At 51.5% G+C, this 19,669-nt stretch overlaps 1 protein-coding gene across 7 annotated transcripts in view; it reads right to left on the minus strand.

Annotated features, from left to right (window-relative positions):
• CUX2 (cut like homeobox 2) overlaps nt 1–19,669 on the minus strand; it is a 314,909-nt gene that overhangs the window by 26,594 nt on the left and 268,646 nt on the right. For all 7 annotated transcript variants that reach the window (XM_039472472.2, XM_039472474.2, XM_074402234.1 and 4 more), the window contains 7 exons: nt 16,559–16,663; nt 13,597–13,788; nt 13,452–13,510; nt 11,742–11,790; nt 11,549–11,648; nt 9,554–10,195; nt 8,068–8,169 (listed from right to left, as the gene is read on the minus strand). In XM_039472472.2, the coding sequence (XP_039328406.2) occupies nt 8,068–8,169; nt 9,554–10,195; nt 11,549–11,648; nt 11,742–11,790; nt 13,452–13,510; nt 13,597–13,788; nt 16,559–16,663 (1,249 nt within the window). The remainder of the gene's footprint in view (nt 1–8,067; nt 8,170–9,553; nt 10,196–11,548; nt 11,649–11,741; nt 11,791–13,451; nt 13,511–13,596; nt 13,789–16,558; nt 16,664–19,669) is intronic.

Consider the following 19,669-nt stretch of genomic DNA (forward strand, 5'->3'; position numbering starts at 1 on the left):
GCTTGAACCTGGGAGGTGGAGGTTGCAGTGAGCCGAGATGGCACCAAGATTGTGCTCCAGCCCGGCAACAGACCAAGACTCCATCTCAAAATCAAACAAACAAAAAATTTCCTTCCTTCCTAGTTTCCCCTTCCTTCTGTTCCTTTCTTTCATAGAGACGGGGGTCTTGCCATGTTGCTCAGGCTGGTTTCAAACTCCTGGGCTCAGGTGACCTGCCCTCCTCAGCCTCAAAGTGTAGGGATTACAGGCATGAGCCACTGTGCCCAGTCCTTCACTTGTTCTAACAGCAATGAATCCAAATACCCATGCAGAGAATGGATAAAAAAAAGTAGTGGGATGGGCCAGGCACGGTGGCTCACACCTGTAATTTCAGCACTTTGGGAGGCCAAGGTAGTCAAATTGCCTGAGTTTAGGAGTTCGAGACCAGCCTGGGCAATATGGTAAAACCCAGTCTCTGCGAAAATACAAAAATTAGCTGGGTGTGGTGGCACACACCTGTACTATGGGCTCTGAATCAGGAGGATTGCCTAAGCCTGGGAAGTTGAGGCTGCAGTGAGCCAAGATTGCACCCTGCACTCCGACCTGAGTGACAGAGCGAGATCCCCATCTCGGGCAAAAAAAAAAAAAAAAAAAAAAAAAGTGAGATGATCAAAATGGAACGCTATACAGCAGTGAAAAAGGAAGTCATCATGCAAAATCACACATGAATCTTTCTTTTATTATTATTCTTTTTAGAAAGAGATGAGGTCTTGCTATGCTGCCCAGGCTGGAGTGCAGTGGCTTGATCACAGGTATGACTATAACTCTCTGTGGTCTCAAACTCCTGGGCTCAAGTGGTTCTCCTGCTTCACCTTCCCGAGTGGCTGAGACAACAGGGGTGAGCCACTGTGCCCTTTGTGTGAATCCTAATAACATAATACTGAGTGAAAGAAGCACGTCCAGGCTGGAAGCAGTGGGTTATACTTGTAATATCAGCACTTTGGGAGGCTAAGGCAGGAGGATTACTGGAGCCCAGGAGCTCAAGACCAGCCTGGGCAACAAAATGAGACCCACATCTCCACAAAGAATTAAAAAAGATTAGCCAGCATGGTGGTGTGTGCCTACGGTCCCAGCTGAGGCAGGAGGATCACCTGATCCTGGGAGGTGGAGGCTGCAGTGAGCCATGTTTGCACCACCGCACTCCAGCCTGGGCAACAGAGTGAGACCCTGTCTCAAAAACAAAACAAAAGGCAACAACAAAAAACAAGTCCAATAAGATGGCACTCAGAATCATGTTTTCTTTTCTCCTTTTTTTTTTTGAGATGGAGTCTTGTTCCGTTGCCCAGGCTGGAGTGCAGTGTTGTGATCTCGGCTCACTGCAACTTCCATCTCCTGGGTTCAAGCAATTCTTCTGCCTCAGCCTCCCGAGAAGCTGGGATTACAGGCACTGGCCACTGGGCCTGGCTAATTTTTTTTTTTTTTTTGTACTTTTAGTAGAGATGGGGTTTCACCATGTTAGCCAGTCTTACACTCCTGAGCTCAAATGATCTACCCGTCTCGGCCTCCTAAAGTGCTGGGATTACAGGCGTGAGGCACCGTACCTGCCATCACACGTTTCCTATCAAGCTCCATAACAAACAACATATATATATACAATATGTGATTTGGTGCAACATGTTTTCCACAAATGGCAAACACAAAGGAACAACAGGACAAAAATTTAGGATGAAAGATACCTCTGGGAGAGGAAGGCAGGGGTGGGACGGGGGAGGAAAATGCCAGATCTATGTTATGGGGAACTTTCTAAATCTTGGGTGGGCAGTAGGTTCCCAGAGGTTCACTCTGTCATTCACATGAATGAATGCACACACACACACGTACACATATATATGCACGCGGTATATACACACACACACACACACACACACATGGCAGGAGGCCACGCAGGCAGCAGCTCTGAGAGTGTGTCATGAACCAAGGATAATAGATGGATCTGCGCCCTGAGGAATGACAATTAACCAGTAAATGAAAAGGTGCTTCCCTCTGCCCTCGGAGTGGCGTTTCCCATACTGCAGTCTCTCCAGCTCTGCAGAGAGCCAGATCAACGTAACCCCTTCTTCATTAGCTCTGTGTAGTTCTCATCTTACTGGGTCCTCTTAGACCCATTAAAAATAATTTTCATTGCTTTTCCAATTAAAAAGTAATATAGCAATGGAACATTATTTTGTCATAAAAAGGAATGAAGCACCGACAGGGGTAACAACAGGAATGAGCCTTACAAAAGTAGCACATAGGATGTGATTCCATTTACATGAAATGTGCAGAATACGTCAATCCAGAGAAACAGGATGCAGAGCTGAGCTTGCCGGGGGCCGGGGGAGAGTGGAATGGAGAAGCTGTGCTTCGTGGGTACAGGGTTTCCTTCGGGGGTGATGAAATGTGTGAACTGGAGAGAGGTGATGTTGTACAGCACTGCGACTGTATTAAATACCACTGAATTGTACATTTTAAAATGGTTAATTTTGGCTGGGTGTAGTGGTTCACACCTGCAATCCCAGCACTTTGGGAGACTGAGGCAGGTGGATCACTTGCAATCAGGAATTCGAGAGCAGTCTGGCCAACATGGTGAAGCCCTGTCTCTACTAAAAATACAAAAATTGGCCAGACGTGGTGGTGCATACATGAGGGAAGTTGAGGCAGGAGAATTACCTGAGCCCCAGAGGCGGAGGCTGCAGTGAGCCGAGATCGTGCCACTGCGCTTCAGCCTGGGCGACAGAGTGAGAGACTCCATCTCAAAAAAAAAAAAAAAAAAGTTTAATTTTATGTTACAAGAATTTTACCTCGATCTAAAAAACCTCATACTTGCTTACTGTGGGAACACAGAAGAGCATGCAAAAAAAAAAAAAAAAAAAAAAAAAAAAAAGCACAAACAGTCAAGATGAAAAAATAAAAGTCCCCCTTACTGTCTCCTAGGGCAACCACATGAAATATTCTCACATATTCCCTTCCAGTCTGTTTTCTGAACTACACATATCGCATGACCATACTCGATATGTGAAAATGTAGTCTGGTTTGTCCCCGTTTAGTACCAACGTGAGTGTTTTGTGTTTTTTCTTTTTTTGGAGAAAGGGTCTTGCTCTGTTGCCCAGTCTGGTCTCAAACTCTGTGCTCAAGCGATCGTCCTGCCTCAGCCTTTGAAGTAGTTGGGACTACATGCCTGTGGCACTATGCCCAGCTAAGCATTTTGTGTGTGCGCGTGCACATGTGTGTGTCTGTGTGTGTGAGATGTAGTCCTGCTTCATAGCCCAGGCTGGAGTGCAGTGGCACAATCTCAGCTCACTGCAACCCCTGCCACCCAGGTCCTGGTTCAAGCAATTGTCTTATCTCAGCCTCCCAAGAAGCTGGGATTACAGGCATGAGCCACAATGCCCAGCTAATTTTTGTATTTTTTTTTAGTAGAGACGGGGTTTCACCATGTTGGCCACTCTGGTCTTAAACTCCTGACCTCGTGATCTGCCTGCCTTGGCCTCTGAAAGTGCTGGGATTACAGGCGTTAGCCACCGCGCCCGGCCTTGTTTTTGTCTGAGACACAGTCTTGCTCTGTCATCCAGGCTGGAGTGCAATCGTGCGATGTTGGCTCACTGCAACCTCTGGTTCCCAGGTTCAAACGATTCTCCTGCCTCAGCCTCCCGAGTAGCTGGGATTACAGGTGCCGGCCACTACGCCTGGCTAATTTTTCTATTTTTGGTAGAGACAGGGTTTCGCCATGTGGGCCAGGCTGGTCTTTTTTTTTTTTTTTTTTTTTTCTGAGACGGAGTTTCGCTCTTGTTACCCAGGCTGGAGTGCAATGGCGCGATCTCGGCTCACCGCAACCTCCGCCTCCTGGGTTCAGGCAATTCTCCTGCCTCAGCCTCCTGAGTAGCTGGGATTACAGGCACGCGCCACCATGCCCAGCTAATTTTTTGTATTTTTAGTAGAGACGGGGTTTCATCATGTTGACCAGGATGGTCTCGATCTCTTGACCTCGTGATCCACCCGCCTCGGCCTCCCAAAGTGCTGGGATTACAGGCTTGAGCCACCGCGCCCGGCCTCAGGCTGGTCTTAAACTCCTGACCTGAAGTGATCCATCTGCCTTGTCTTCCCAAAGTGTTAGGATTACGGGTGTGAGCACTGCGCCCAGCCCCATTTCTCCTATCATTAAAAGTTCTACCTTAAGGGCTGCACACGTGGCCGAAGGGATATCATCTGCTTGACTTACCAGATTCCCACTGCGGGACGCTTAGGGTGTTTGGTGTCCAGTCTGTCACTCTTACGAACAATGATGGGAACAGCTTATATATAAACCCTGTCCCCAGCCCGGACATTTCCTTCGAGTCCCAGAAGTAGAACTCGAGAGTGAGCCGGTACTCACATTCATTTCCTCCCTGGCAGCAGCTGCTGTGCCCACTGCTTAGCGTTCATTTTCGTCAGGGGCATGAGGCAATCGCCTTTATATTTTTCCTCTTGCTGAACTCCTGGGCCCTGAACATAAGCCCACCAGCTGGCCACGTAGAGCAAACGTTTTCCTCTGCTGCGATGTTGCTTTTGACACTGCCCTGCTGCCTGCTTCTGACCCCCAGGAGAAAGTGCTGTATAGAGAGGCGGGAGACCTGGGGTTTCCTTCTGTCTCTGTGTAACTGAACTCATGCCTTCCCTCCCTGGCCTCAGCCATCCTGTCAGATTAGTGGGAGACTTTGGCTAGTTATTTCCTTTTCTATTCTTTTTTCTTTTCTTTTCTTTTTTTTTTTTTTTTGAGGCGGAGTTTCGCTCTTGTTGCCCAGGCTGGAGTGCAATGGCGCGATCTCGGCTCACCGCAACCTCCGCCTCCTGGGTTCAGGCAATTCTCCTGCCTCAGCCTCCTGAGTAGCTGGGATTACAGGCACGCGCCACCATGCCCAGCTAATTTTTTTGTATTTTTAGTAGAGACGGGGTTTCACTATGTTGACCAGGATGGTCTCGATCTCTTGACCTCGTGATCCACCCGCCTCGGCCTCCCAAAGTGCTGGGATTACAGGCTTGAGCCACTGCGCCCGGCCTCTTTTTTCTTTTTTGAGACATAATCTCATTCTGTCACAGACTGGAGCGCAGTCTTGCTATGTTACCCAGTCTGGTCTCAAACGACTGCTCAAGCGATTGTCCTGCCTCAGCCTCTGAAATAGTTGGGACTACATGCCTGTGCCAATGTGCCCAGCTCACTACAACCTCTGCCTCCTGGGCTCAGGTGATCCTCGTGCCTCAGCCTCATGAGTAGCTGGGACCACAGGTGTGCGCCACCACACCCAGCTGATTTTTTTTTTTATTTTTAGAGGAGATGGGGTTTCTTTTCTTTTTTTTTTTTTTTTCAGACAGAGTGTCGCTCTTGTTACCCAGGCTGGAGTGCAATGGCGCGATCTCGGCTCACCACAACCTCCGCCTTCTGGGTTCAAGCAATTCTCCTGCCTCAGCCTCCTGAGTAGCTGGGATTACAGGCACGCGCCACCATGCCCAGCTAATTTTTTGTATTTTTAGTAGAGACGGGGTTTCACCACGTTGACCAGGATGGTCTCGATCTCTCGACCTCGTGATCCACCCGCCTCGGCCTCCCAAAGTGCTGGGATTACAGGCTTGAGCCACCGCGCCCGGCCTTCTTTTCTTTTTTTATACCAAGTTTTGCTCTTGTTGCCCAGGCTGGAGTGCAGTGGCGTGATCTTGGCTCACCGCCAACCTTTGCCTCCCAGGTTCAAGCAATTCTCCTGCCTGAGCCTCCAAGTAGCTGGGATTATAGGTGCCCACAACCACACCCAGCTAATTTTTGTATTTTTAGCAGAGATGGGGTTTTATCATGTTGTCCAGGCTGGTCTCAAACTCCCGACCTCAGGTGTCCCAGCTGCCTAGGCCTCCCAGCTGGGATTCCAAGCAAAAGCCCCCGCGCCGAGTCCTGGCTGGTCTCGAGACCTGGCTGGTCCCCCGCGCCGAGTCTCATGGTTCTTTACACTTCCATATCATGTCTTGCCCATATCTGAAATCTGTCTGTGTCTAGTCCACAGTAGGCGCTTAATAAATGTTTACTGCATGATTACATCCTTCTGTCTTGCATCTCTCTTGCTACTGGAACTGACCAAGAAGGAAATTAGGCTCAGGGGATTTTACTGGTGGGGTAGGGTAGCTGGTTAAGACCCTTCTTCCCTCACGCGCTCCCCAGCCAGGGATCAGGCAGGAGCAGGAGGGAGGGTGATTGTGAACGTCTCAGCTCCTGGAGGCAACTGGAGGCCTCAGGACACCAGCTCTGAACAGCCACGAGGGGGCAGCAGACACTGCAAAAATGGAGGTGGGCATAGAAGCTGGAGTCCAGGGTCTGAGTCAGCCACAGTCTGCGCAGTGCTGGGTGTGAGGATGGCACTCGGTCCCTGGCTGCAAGAAGACCCCAGAGCAGAGGGAGGGACAGCCACACCAGCAGAGTTGTTTGTGACACTGCGGAACTGCAGCAGGGAGGTAATAATAATACTCGCTATAATGATGGCTGATCTTTCGGGATGGCGCCGACTTCATTTGATCCTCACACAACCCTAAGAAAGGAAAACTAATACAATCCCCATTTTGAAGACGAGAACATGGGCCGGGTGGGGTTATCCCAGCACTTTGGGAGGCCGAGGCAGGCGGATCACCTGAAGTCGGGAGTTCGAGACCAGCCTGACCAACATGGAGAAACCCCATCTCTACTAAAAATACAAAAATTAGCTGGGCGTGGTGACGCTGGCCTGTAACCCCAGCTACTCGGGAGGCTGAGGCAGAGAATTGCTTGAACCTGGGAGGAAGAGGTTGTAGTGAGCTGAGATTGCGCCATTGTACTCCAGCCTGGGCAACAAGAGTGAAACTCTGTCTCCAAAAAAAAAAAAAAAGAAAAAAAAGAAAAAGAGCCTCGAGGGTCCTGGCCTGCTGTGTGCATACAGTGGCCCAGGGGCCTGGGAGCCCGTTAAAAAAACAAAACAAAACAAAACAAAAAAACAGATGAAGGCACAGAGAGGCTAAGTAATTTGCTCAAGGTCACACAGCCAACAAACAGCAGAGCCAGAATTTGTGGCCAATCTGGCTCCACGGCATCAAGCAAATAGGTCATTTAGGTCATTGTGGTAGGGGTGGGGCAGGGGGTGCAGCATCCAATCCATCTTCTTGGAGGAGGTGACTTCTGAGTTGAGTCACGGATATGAGCAGGAGTTGGCCAGGTGAGAGGTGTCTGGGGCAGAGTGGGATGCACGGGGGCTGGGTGTGACTATAAACCAGGCGTCCCCAAACTACGGCCCGCATGTGGCCCCCTGAGGCCATTTATCCGCCCCCCTCCCGCCGCACTTCAGGAAGGGGCACCTCTTTCATTGGTGGCCAGTGAGAGGAGCACAGTATGTGGCGGCCCTCCAACGGTCTGAAGGACAGTGAACTGGCCCCCTGTGTAAAAAGTTTGGGGACGCCTGCTCTAAACAGTTCGTGTAGCAGGCACGGAGGGGCCTGCAGACTTGAGGGCCAGTAGGCCTTATTGAGGCTGGGGATTTTTTCTTTTCTTTCTTTTTTTTTTTTTTTTTTTGAGACAGAGTCTCGTTCTGTCACCCAGGCTGGAGTGCAGTCGTGTGATCTTGGCTCACTGCAACCTCCACCTCTTGGGTTCAAGTGATTCTCCTGCCTCAGCTTCCTGAGGAGCTGGGATTACAGGTGCCCACCACCATGTCCAGCTAATGTCGTATTTTTAGTAGAGATGGGGTTTTACCATGTTGGCCAGGCTGGTCTCAAACTCCTGACCTCAGGTGATCTGCCCACCTTGGCCTCCGAAAGTGCTAGGATTCCAGGCATGAGCCACTGCGCCCAGCTAAGGGTTGGGATTTTCTGTCGAGAGCCGTGTGGAGCCATGGCAGGGTTCTGAGCCATGACACGACCACCCGTGTGCTCTAGACAGGTCCCCTGGCTTCTGGCGGTTCTGATCTGCCTGCGATTCCCTCTGGGGTGGACAAAGGTAGAGGAGGCCTCTCCCGTTCCGAGCTGGCCCTGGGGGCCTGAGGCCTTGCCTGCAGGGGTCACACTCACCGCCCTTCTGCGACTCGATCTCCTTCTTGGCCTGCTCTAGAATGCTCTTGATGGCATCGTCTGAGCCTGTTTCGGGTGTGCGGATTCTCGGGGTGATGCTGCCTGGGGGAGGCGAGAAAGCATCTGTGGCAGGAGCTGCATGCTGGGCTCAGCCCCGGAGCCTGCTGGGGCTGTCTCCTCCTCCCGGGATAGTGAGATGGCAGGGCCACCGCTTAGTCTACCTGAAAAACTATGGGCCTATGAGTGATGCTGGCTTGAAATAAGAATCATGATAAAGAGCCCGGGTGTGGTGGCTCACACCTGTAATCCCAGCACTTTGGGAGGCTGAGGCCAGCAGATCACCTGAGGTCAGGAGTTCGAGACCAGCCTGGCCAACATGGTGAAACCCTGTCTCTACTAAACATACAAAATTATCTAGGTGTGGTGGTGAGGCTGAGGCAGGAGAATCGCTTGAACCTGGGAGGCGGTGGTTGCAGTGAGCTGAGATTGCACCACTGCACTCCAGCCTGGGTGACAGAGCCAGACTCTGTCTCAAAAAAAAAAAAAAAGAATAATAATAAAGAAATAGGGTGCAGTGGCTCAGGCCTGTAATCCCAGCACTTTGGGAGGCCGAGGCGGATGGATCACCTGAGGTCAGGAGTTTGAGACCAGCCTGATCAACATGGTGAAACCCTGTCTCTACTAAAAATGTAAAAATTAGCTGGGCATGGTGGCATGCACCTGTAGTCCCAGCTACTAGGGAGGTTGAGGCAGGAAAATTGCTTGAACCCAGGAGGCAGAGGTTGCAGTGAGCAGAGATTGTGCCACTGCACTCCAGCCTGAGCGACACAGTGAGACTCCGTCTCAAAAAAAAACAAAAGAAATGATGACGACAATGACCATGAAAGCTGCCACCCCTAACTGTTCTCAAGCGGCACTATGTGGCAGGTGCTGTGGTCAGTGCTGGATGCCCATTTAATCCTCATGGCATCCCCTGGAGGCTGACAGATGCAGAAACTGAGGCACAGATGAAAGGAGCTGTGTGAGGTCTCCCAGTGGGTGAACAGCAGAGCTGGGACTCAAACTCAGGCATTTGTGAGGCCACAGCTAGGACCCTTCACACTGAGTACCCAAAAAATCAAGTCTGGTAAGGCCAGTAGTCTTACAAATGTGTAAACTGAGGCTTGGAAGTGCTTGCTGAGTATCTGCCAGGGCAGCGTCTGGAGCCTTTTCCCACCACCCTTATCCTGAGTGCCCCAGGAGGGGTGGCCTGTCTCTGACTGGGGCCAGAAAGGAGGGGTTGAGGGTGTATTTTCTGCCTTTACAGAGGGAAAACCGAGGCACAGAGAGGCAAAGTCACTTGCCTGGGGTCACACAGCCAGGTGGTGGCAGAGCTGAACTTTGAATCCAGAACTTGTGCCCTTAGCCCCAGCCCTAATGCCCTGGTCCTGGCATGGTGGCCAGCACAGTCCCTATGCCGTGGGGACCGGTCCTCTTGGGCACTCACCTCGCTGCCGCACCTGGATGGTCCTGAGTGCCAGCACATTCTGCTCGTCCGACAGGAACTGCTTCATCTTGATGAAGGGCTCCTTGCCCTTCACCGTGAGCTTACGCCAGGGCTTGGGCCGGGCTAGGATCTCGCTGACTGAGCCCTGGGACAGCCCCAGCACATAGTGGCCAAACACCCGCTGCCCGATGTTGTGTTTCAGCAGCTGCTCCTTCACCTGGAAGGCGATCTCCGCCGTGTCCAGCTGCTCCTCCTCCGCCCCGGGCCCCGCTGCTCCGCCCCCACCACCATCCGTGGGCTCAGGACCCCCTGGTGGCTCAGGGCCAGGGGCTGGGGTGGCAGGGGCTGTGGGGGGCTTGGTGCCATAGAAGGCTGGGGGGAACACCAGCAGGCCGCCCGCCTCTCCCTTGAAAGTGGCTGGGGGCATCATTAGTCTCTCCCCTGATGCCAGGCTGGGGAAGGGGGACAGCGAGAAAGTCCGAGGGCCGTCGGGTCCCAAGCTGGGGCCCAGCAGGGGCTGCCCAGGGCTGGGGGACAGGGGGTCTTCAGGCCCCGGTGGAGGTGGGAGCTGTTGAGGGGAGGGGTAGGACTGCTCCGTGCCCAGTGAGTCCTTGATGGAATCGTCCTCTGACGGGTCCTCCTCTACAACACCCAGACAGACAGACAGATGGACACACAGACAGACGGGGAAGATGATGATGAGGGCAGAGAGACACGGAGAAAAAGAACCAGAGGGGGAGAGAGACAGATAGAGAGATTGAGAAAGAGAAAGAGAGAAATCACACGAGAGAGGCAGAGAGAGAGAGGCGGAGAGGGAGACAGAGAGACCGCATGTGAGAGACAGAGAGAGATAAGGAGATGAGAGACAGAGAGAGAAACCACATGAGAGAGAGGGGCGAGGAGGAAGCGGGAGAGAAGCAGTGACAGACAGAGACACACAGAGACAGAAAGTCAGAAACAGAGGAAGCCGGGAAGGGAAGGAGGGACGGGGAAGGGTGGTGGGGAGCTGGCGGCCAGCAGCTGGAAGCGCCCACCTTGGCTGTTTCTGCCTACCCCTCCATTCTCCAACCCCCACTCTTCCAGGCCCCGTCCAAATGCCAGTTCTGGGGAATGCACCACCCCCATCGCCAAGAGCATCCCCTGAGAACTTGCCATGACCCAGCACCTCGCCCTGGGGTGGGAAGTCAAACTTGCCACCACCTGCAGATGGCCCCTTGCTGGGCAGCCACCCTGGAGCTGGCTCACTAGACCTGCGTGGCACCATCGAGTGGACCCCAGGGTTGCACCCATTTTATGGATGATGAAACAGAGGCAGCACAGAGTCCTGCCTGGGGTCACAAGACTAAAAGGTCAGCGGGCGGCCAGGCATAGTGGTTCATGCCTGTAATCCCAGCACTTTGGGAGGCTGAGGGAGGCAGATCACCTGAGGTCAGGAGTTTGAGACCAGCCTGGCCAACATGGTGAAACCCTGTCTCTACTAAAAATATAAAAATTAGCCGGGTGTGGTGGTGGGTGCCTGTAATCCTAGCTACTCAGGAGGCTGAGGCAGGAGAACTGTTTGAATCCAGGAGGCTGAGGCTGCAGTGAGCTGAGACCATGCCACTGCACTTCAGCCTGGTGACAGAGCAAGAGTCAGTCTCAAAGAAACAAAGGTCAGCGAGTGGCTGAGAGGGGTACACTGAGAACGCCCTACTTGTCCCCCGTGACCTCTTCATGAAAGCCCCTGCAGCTCAAGAAACTTCAGGGGGAGTGGAGCCCTCTAGGGGGGGCCTTGGAAGGGCCAGAGCCAGCCGTGTGACCTCAACTGTGACGTGGGTGCGTGTGGACGCCCTGCAGGACAGGCACACCTCGGGTGCCACATCCAAAGGCACAGCTGCTTGTTCGGTTGCCCTCCTGCCTGCATGGAAGGCAAGGGTCCTTGGGCACGAGAAGGCCAGAGAACCACAGGCAGCCCCCAGCCCAGCCCTCAGCCCCCAGGGCATCCTCCTCCCCTACCAGGGCTGGCCAGGAGGCTGGGCTTCTCCAGAAGGAATTTCGGCGCAGGGAAGAAGGCCTCCTTTGCAATAAGCAGCGAGTCTTCGGGCTTGGCCATGCCCTACGAGACAAGAGGCAGGTTGAGAGGGTGCCTGGTGGGTGGGAGACTCACTGGGGCAGCCCGCCCTGCAGGGTCAGTGGCAGGGTCACTTACCTGGGGCAGGCTGCAGGTGCTGGAGGCCAGCTTCATGGCTTTCAGGATGCTGCCGGACAAGTGGAGAGGGTCTGAGGTCAGCCAGCCCCTGGGCTGGAGGAGACGTCTTGCGAGAGGCACTGACCCGGCTTACTTCCCTGCCTGGGAATGAGTGCTCCGTTCCCTGGAACCCCATGTATTTCCAGACTCATTGCAACCCAGGCCTGAGGCAGCTGGCTCATTAACAGCAGTGGGACCCGGAGGGCTGCCTCAACCGACCCCGTTCTGGCCGGCTTGACTTTGGTGGGCTAACCAATCACCTCCCAGTCACCACGCCCACACCATGTCCATAATAAGGTCCCTTGTATGGTCTATAGGCAGATTTTTTATTTTTTATTTTTTTGAGACTGAGTCTCACTCTGTTACCCAGGCTGGAGGGCAGTGGCATGATCTCCATCTTCTGGGTTCAAGCGATTCTCCTACCTCAGCCTCCCAAGTAGCTGGGACTGCAGGTGAGGACCGCCACAGCTGGCTAATTTTTTTTTTTTTTTGAAACAGAGTCTTGTTCTGTTGCCAGGCACCAAGCTGGAGTGCAGTGGCGCAATCTTGGCTCACTGCAATCTCCGCCTCCTGGGTTCAAGCAATTCTCCTGCCTCAGCCTCCCGAGTAGCTGGGACTATAGGTGAGCGCCAACATGCCCAGCTAATTTTTGTATTTTTTTTAGTAGAGACGGGGTTTCACCATGTTGGCCAGGATGGTCTCGATCTCTTGACCTCGTGATCCACCCGTCTTGGCCCCCCAAAGTGCAGGGATTACAGGTGTGAGCCACCACACCCGGGCTGCATTATTTATTTATTTATTTATTTATTTTTTGAGATGAAGTTTCGCTCCTGTTGCCCAGGCTGGAATGCAATGGCGTGATCTCTGCTGGCCAGAGACCAGCAACCTCCATCTCCCGGGTTCAAGCAATTCTCCTGCCTCAGCCTCCCGAGTAGCTGGGATTGCAAGCATCACCATGCCCAGATAATTCTGTATTTTTAGTGGAGAGGGGATTTCTACACGTTGGTTGGGCTGGTCTCGAACTCCCGACCTCAGGTGAACTACCCACTTTGGCCTCCCAAAGTGCTGAGATTACAGGTGTGAGCAACAGTGCCCAGCCAATTTATCTATTTTTTGTAGAGATGGGGTTTTGCCATGTTGGCCAGGCTGGTCTCGAACTCCTGACCTCAGGCGATCTGCCTGTATAGGCAAGGCAGCTCTTGATGGAAAAGGAAGTAAGATGGTTGAATTTTGTTTTGTTTTGAAGACAGGATCTTGCTGTGCTGCCCAGCCTGCAGTGCACTGGTACAACCACAGCTCACTGCAGCCTAGACCTCCCAGGCTCGAGCTATCCACCCACATCAGCCTCTTGAGTGTCTAGGAATACAGCACACACCACTACCACTCCTGGCTAATTAAAATTGTTTTTTTTTTTTTTTCTCATACAGATCGAGGTTTCCCCACTGTTGCCCAGGGTGGTCTCTATCTCCTGAGCTCAAGTGATCCTCCTGCCTTGGCCTCCCAAAGTGTTGGGATTACAGGCAGCCTGAGGATGGTTAAGGTTTGATATCCACAGTGTTAGTGGAGAGAAGAATGGGGTTTAGTAGGAGGGAGGAAATTGATGAACTTTGCCAAGCATTCCCGGCCAGGGAAGAGTGCTGGGGGTCTGTGGAGCCCCACCCCACAAGGTACCTCAGCTCTGTTTTAATTTCCTCATAGTCAGACTGGGCCTGGAGCTTCTCTTCCAGCTTCTAGAAGAGCAAAGAAAGATGGTGAGGCTGGTCTGTGTGCTTGTGCCTGGGGCCACCTGCCCGCCGGCCTCCTCCCCAGGACCCACCTCTATGGCCTCGGACTTGGCCGTGAGCTGCCGCTCCAGGTCTGCGATCTGGTTGGCGGACGCCTCCTCCAGCTCCTGCAGCGAGCTCTGCAGGTGCTGCACGTCCTTCAGCAGCCGCAGGATCTCCCTGTCCTTGGAGGCCAGCGCAGCCTCCAGCCGAGGCCCCGAGCACAAAGCAAAGTTCACCTTATCCTGCAGGCAAACGGGGCTCTGAGGGGCTGAGAGGTGGGGGATGGGTCCATGGGTCTGGCTTCCCCGCCCCTGAATGCCAAGCAGAATGCAAATTTGTTGATCAGGATGATGGTATGGGGTGTGTTTATGTTGAAAAATTCAAAGTGCTGTACACTTACGACCAGGATGCTTTTCTTTATGTATTAAGTTATATTGCAATTAAATGATTTACTAAAAAAGAACAGTCCCCACTGAAGGAAGTAGTCAGCTGGGGCTGGGGATTGGGCACTCACAGCAGAGGAAGCAGCACAGGCAAATGTCTGAGTTTCTTACTCAGGTCGGTCTGGCTCCTACCCCAGGGGAATGAACCTGTTCTAGGCAATGGGACATTCAGGATTCAGATTAGACTTGACACTTTGGAGCCACAGGCCAGGTTATGGGTGGCTCTTTCCTCCTCCTAATTTGCTGATAGCCCCAAGACCCACAGCTTCTCCAGATTTTAGGACATGGCCCATCTGTCCTGGATGAAGATGGAGAGGTTGCTTAAGTCAGGCTGTTGTCAGGCTGAGTTACAATAAATCTAAGAAGCATTACAAAAAAAGAAAAAACAACAACAACAAACAAAAAACCCCAGCCCCAGCTTTCTTCCATGGAGATAAATGCCAATTAAAACAGGAAGCGGATGCCATTAATACATTAAATTAATTAGCATCGAGTGCCACTGTTGTGCTCAGAAAAGCACACCCCCCACAAACCAGCAAAGTTCCCTGGGGCTGATTAGCACAGGCATTTGCCGGGTTCCACGGGGGTTAATTAAGAAGCATTGGCGAATTCCTCTCCAACTCTCCACACAGCCTCTCTCTCCTGTGTTCACTCTCTCTGTGTTACGTCGTCACCCAGGCACACGGACGCATACACAGTCTCCTGGGGCACAGACCCAGGCTGACACCCAAGGACATACCTATAGCCACAGCACACACTAACACATGTAACACTTCCCCAAATATGAGTGTGCATGCGTGCACTCACACACACATACACACACACAAACACACACGCATCAAAGAGACACACTCACGAGGATACGTCATCACACACAGGCATGCATGTGCTGAAAGAAGCCACATGCTCTCATGGGCAAGAGCACCCCAGACACACTGAAGACGAAATGATAATTACAATAGTAGCATCAAATACTTAGTGAGCGTATGCAATGACCCAAGTACCATTTTAGGCATTTTACGTGTAATCCATTTTTTTTTCAGAGACAGAATCTTGTTATGTTGCCCAGGCTGGACTCAAATTCCTGGGCTCAAGTGATCTTTTGACTCAGCCTCCTAAGTGGCTGGGACTACAGGCATGTGCCACCATGCCTGACTCATGTAATTCTTTTAATAACTCTACAAAGCAGGTGTTACTTATACAGATGAGGAAACTAAGGCATACTCAGATTAAGAATACAGTCGGTTCCCAGGCCTGGTGCGGTGGCTCACGCCTGTAATCCCAGCTACTCGGGAGGCTGAGGCAGGAGAATTGCTTGAACCCAGGAGACGGAGGTTGCGGTGAGCCGAGATCGCGCCATTGCACTCCAGCCTGGGTAGCAAGAGCGAAACTCCGTCTCAAAAAAAAAAAAAAAAAAAAAAAAAAAGAATACAGTTGGTTCCCAAAGGTCACAAGTAGAGACACACATACACAGTAACGCATTCACAGAGGCACATGCCAACATTCAAACAGAAAGAGAGACACAGACACCGGGGCCTGTATATATGGGTGTCAGGAGAAGTGAAAATTAGGCTCATGAGTTCAGGTTTATGGGTGGAGAGGGAAGAGACCTGCTATTATGTTAAGGAATCACGACTCTCATCCCTTGATATGCAGAGATCTGGAAATGAGGAAGATCAATTCACACAATGACCCCAAGGCTTTCTGGAGAGCCAAGAGGGAGACTGCTAATATAGGACAGAAGGGTAGGCTGGGGTGGCCTTGATGAAAGTCTCTTGTTAGGAAATGATACCAGGACCCCAAAGAGGCATGAACCAGGAAGGAGAAAGATGAATTGATTAACGAGCCTAACACAAGAACCTCAGCGTTGATCACCAAAGACTGGCTTTTCACAGTTTTAGCTGGGGTGGGAAATCCCCCAAGAATCACCCGGCATGCTTTGGAAACCAATGGCTGAGGATGAATGTTAAACTTTATCTTGGTATGTGGCCCCACTGCAGTTCTGGTGATAACGACTGCCTACTGATATGCAGGCTGGCTCACACTCCCCAAAGCACCCAGTTTTGGGATTGAAAACCGGCAGGAACATCACCATCCCTTGTAGCCACCAAGCTGCTAAGACCACGGTTCAACAGTGACACCTGGTGGCATCCACAAAAACGGCATGCTGCTGTATTGCCTCAAACTCACTCTCCCCTGCGTCTTTGCTGGTGCACCTGACAATCAGAATGATCTTTGGTCTGAGGAAGTTCCTGGCATTCTTGGACAACTAGGGGTAAGGGAGGCCTCCAAAGGAAGATACTGGACCTCCTGGTAATAAAGGGTCTATGGAAACTTGGGCTTGAAAAGTAAAGAACAGTAGCTGTATTTTTATCCTCAGCTGCTGTAGCAGGTCACAGTGATTATGCTCACTGTATGCATAGAGACCCACATGCATTCATACTCCCAGTTTCAGATGGATGCACGCAATCAACCACAAAGTGTCCACCACCTGCTGAAACCCACAAACTCGGCCATTCCCGATCTTTCCCTCTGCCCTCCCTGTTCACTTCCCTGACCCCATCCTTACCCCACTAGGCCCCTGGGGAGAGCAACAAGCCAGACGGATGGAGCTGTTGACAGAGGCCAGCTGTTCCCGGAGACTTTCCACCTCCCGCTGGGCAGCCTCGGCTCGCTGGGGAGAAGGGGACAGCGTGGGTGAGAGGTGAGCTCGGCCACCGCAGAACCTGCTCCACACTTCTGCCTTCTCCCTCCACCGTCTCAGGCAGGGGTGGGGGAGGCAGTCCTCCGAAGGCCACAGGTCCTGCCTGCCTAGTCCCGGACCCCATCCTGGAGCTGTGATGACCAGTCACAGAGCCCTGTCTGGGCTGGGGACAAGAAACAGCAGCCTCTGGGGTTCCTCCTGAGCTGAGAGGACAGGAAGAAATGCCCCCTGAGAAGGGTCTGGCTTCTCATGCGGTGCCTGGGACCCCCAGAGGAGCCAGAACATTCCTGCTTTATGAAGACAGGGAGAGAGAGGCTGTCTGGGTGGGACTGGCAGGTTTTCACACACTTCTACATACTTCTGTCTGCCACGTTAACTTCAGGCCTGGCTAGTCCGAAGGCATGAGCTGTCCCAGCTCTCATGCCACCTGGTACGGAATGAGTCTGAGGTGGCATCTGCAGAGGGGCCTTCCCAGGCCACAGGTTACTGCAGCCCCGGCCAGTCACGTCCTCTCCCTGGGTCTCAGTTTCTTTTTTTTTTTGAGATGGGGTCTCACTCTGTCACCCAGGCTGGAGTACAGTGGCATGATCTTGGCTCACAGCAGCCGCTGCCTTCTGGGTTCAGGTGATTCTGCTGCCTCAGCCTCCCAAGTAGCTGGGATTACAGGTGTGCACCACCATGCCCAGCTAATTTTTGTATTTTTAGCAGAGGTGAGGTTTCACCATGTTGGCCAGGCTGCTCTCGAACTCCTGACCTCAGGTGATCTGCCCGCCTCAGCCTCCCAGGGTGCTGGTATTACAGGCGTGAGCCATCGCACCAGGCTTAGATTCTCTTTTTAAAATGGGGGGCAATGAAAACATCTACCACAAAGGGGTTTTGAGTGGTTAAAATCAGAATGCAGCAGTTCACTAAACTGGGTCTATGGTAGATTTTTTTTTTTTTTTTTTTTTTTTGAGACAAGGTCTCCCTCTGTCACCTAGGCTGGAGTGCAGTGGTGCAATCAGGGCTCACAGCAGTGTCCAACTCCTGGGCTCAACTGACCCTCCCATCTCAGCCTCCTGAGTAGCTGGGATTACAGGTGTGCACCACCATGCCTGGTTAATATTTGTAGTTTTAGTAGAGATGGGGTTTTGCCATCTTGGCTAGGCTGGTCTTGAACTCCTAGGCTCCAGCAACCCACTTGCCTTGGCTTCCCAAAGTGCTGGGATTATAGGCATGAGCTACTGTGCCCAGCTGACAGATTTCTTTTTTCTTTTCTTTCTTTTTAAGATAGAGTCTTGCTCTGTTGACCAGGCTGGAGTGTAGTGGTGTCATCTCGGCTCACTATATCCTCTATCTCCTGGGTTTAAGCAATTCTCCCACCTCAGCCTCCTGAGTAGCTGGGATTACAGGTATACGCCACAAGGTCCGGCTAATTTTTGTATTTTTAGTAGAGATGGGGTTTTGCCATGTTGGCCAGGCTGGTCTCGAACTCCTAGGCTTAAGCAGTCCTCCCACCTTGGCCTCCCAAAGTGCTGGGATTACAGGTATGAGCCACCACACCCAGCTGGTAGATCTTAAGTCTTCAAACATTTCTACCTGGAAGGAAGCACCTGAATGTTAACACATTTAGCCTTATGGGTCTGGAGAGAAATCTGGGCTCACATCCTGACTTTGGAACTTTCTGGATGTGTGATCTTAGGCAAGAGGTTTCATCTCCCCAGCCTCAGCTTCCCTATTAATAAAATGGGATTATAAAGGCAACTATCTCATAGGGTTGCTGTGCAAAGGAAGTGGTTTGGCCAAATGCAGTTTGGTAGGTATCTTCGCCTGGTGCCTGGTACGTATAAATGCATCAATACTCGGTTAACTTTGTTAAAATCATGAGGGTATATCACTTGAGCCATTACTTACAAATTAAAAGAGCTGTGGCTGTATTTCTGCCTTTGGCTGGTAAATGCAGGTCACAGTGATTATGTTTAACTACATAATGACCTTGACAATCAGGGTTCTATGCGCAATGTATGCATATTGAGACTCATACACATTCGGGTTCACATCTGAATTTATTATTTATTTATAGGTATCTTGCCTTGTTCCAGAAATGGCTCAAGTCAGTTTTGTTTTAGGAAGAGTTTTCTGGTGTGTGGGACTAGAAAGGAAGTATTTTTATGTTTCTGTACGGTTAAGGTTCTCTGAGCTTATCTGATTGAAAGCTGAGATCACGACTAAAGGATAAGCCTTGGAAATTCAACTCATGACTGATTAGCTACTGAGAACCCCAGAGGGTCCCTTCCCTGGAGGGTTATGTGTTTAGACATCAAGGGTGGGTGAGACCCACATCACGGAGGCAGTAAAGCTTTACTGAACAGTAAAGCTGGGTTCTAAAGGGATTAGTTGGTGCTGGGCATGGTGGCCCACGCCTGCAATTCCAGCACTGTGAGAGGATCACTGGAGTCCTTGAGTTTGAGATCAGCTTGGGCAACAGAGCAAGACCAAAACTCGATTAAAAAAAAAGGAAAAAAATTGCGGGTGTGTTGGTGTGAGCCTGTAGTCCTTGCTACTTGGGAGGATCCCTTGAGCCCAGGAGTTTGAGGCTGCAGTGAGCTATGATCTTGCCACTGCACTCCAGTCTGGGTGACAGAGCTAGACCCTATCTCTAGGAAATGAAAAAAAAAAAAAAAAGGCTACTAGTCTTACCTCCCCCTGGAGAACTGTGTTTACTTCCAAAGGCTAAAAGTCAGGATCCTTGTCTCTCTGTCCACATGACGTGTGGGAGGTACATTCCTTCCCTCCCTCTCTCAAAAGGTTCCTTTCCTATGTAACCTCTTAGATTCAGAATTGGGATGGTCCTTGCCTGGAGTACAAACCCAAGTGCATGTGGGATGACAGCTAGTTCTCATTTCTCACCCCAGGAGCAAGAATCGGGGCAAACTGGCGCGGTTATTATGTAAGCAGCAATGTGGACCTGCTGAATCCCAGCATCTTCATTAAAAT

Source organism: Saimiri boliviensis, chromosome 7 (assembly GCF_048565385.1).
Source record: "Saimiri boliviensis isolate mSaiBol1 chromosome 7, mSaiBol1.pri, whole genome shotgun sequence".
Lineage (NCBI taxonomy): Eukaryota > Metazoa > Chordata > Mammalia > Primates > Cebidae > Saimiri > Saimiri boliviensis.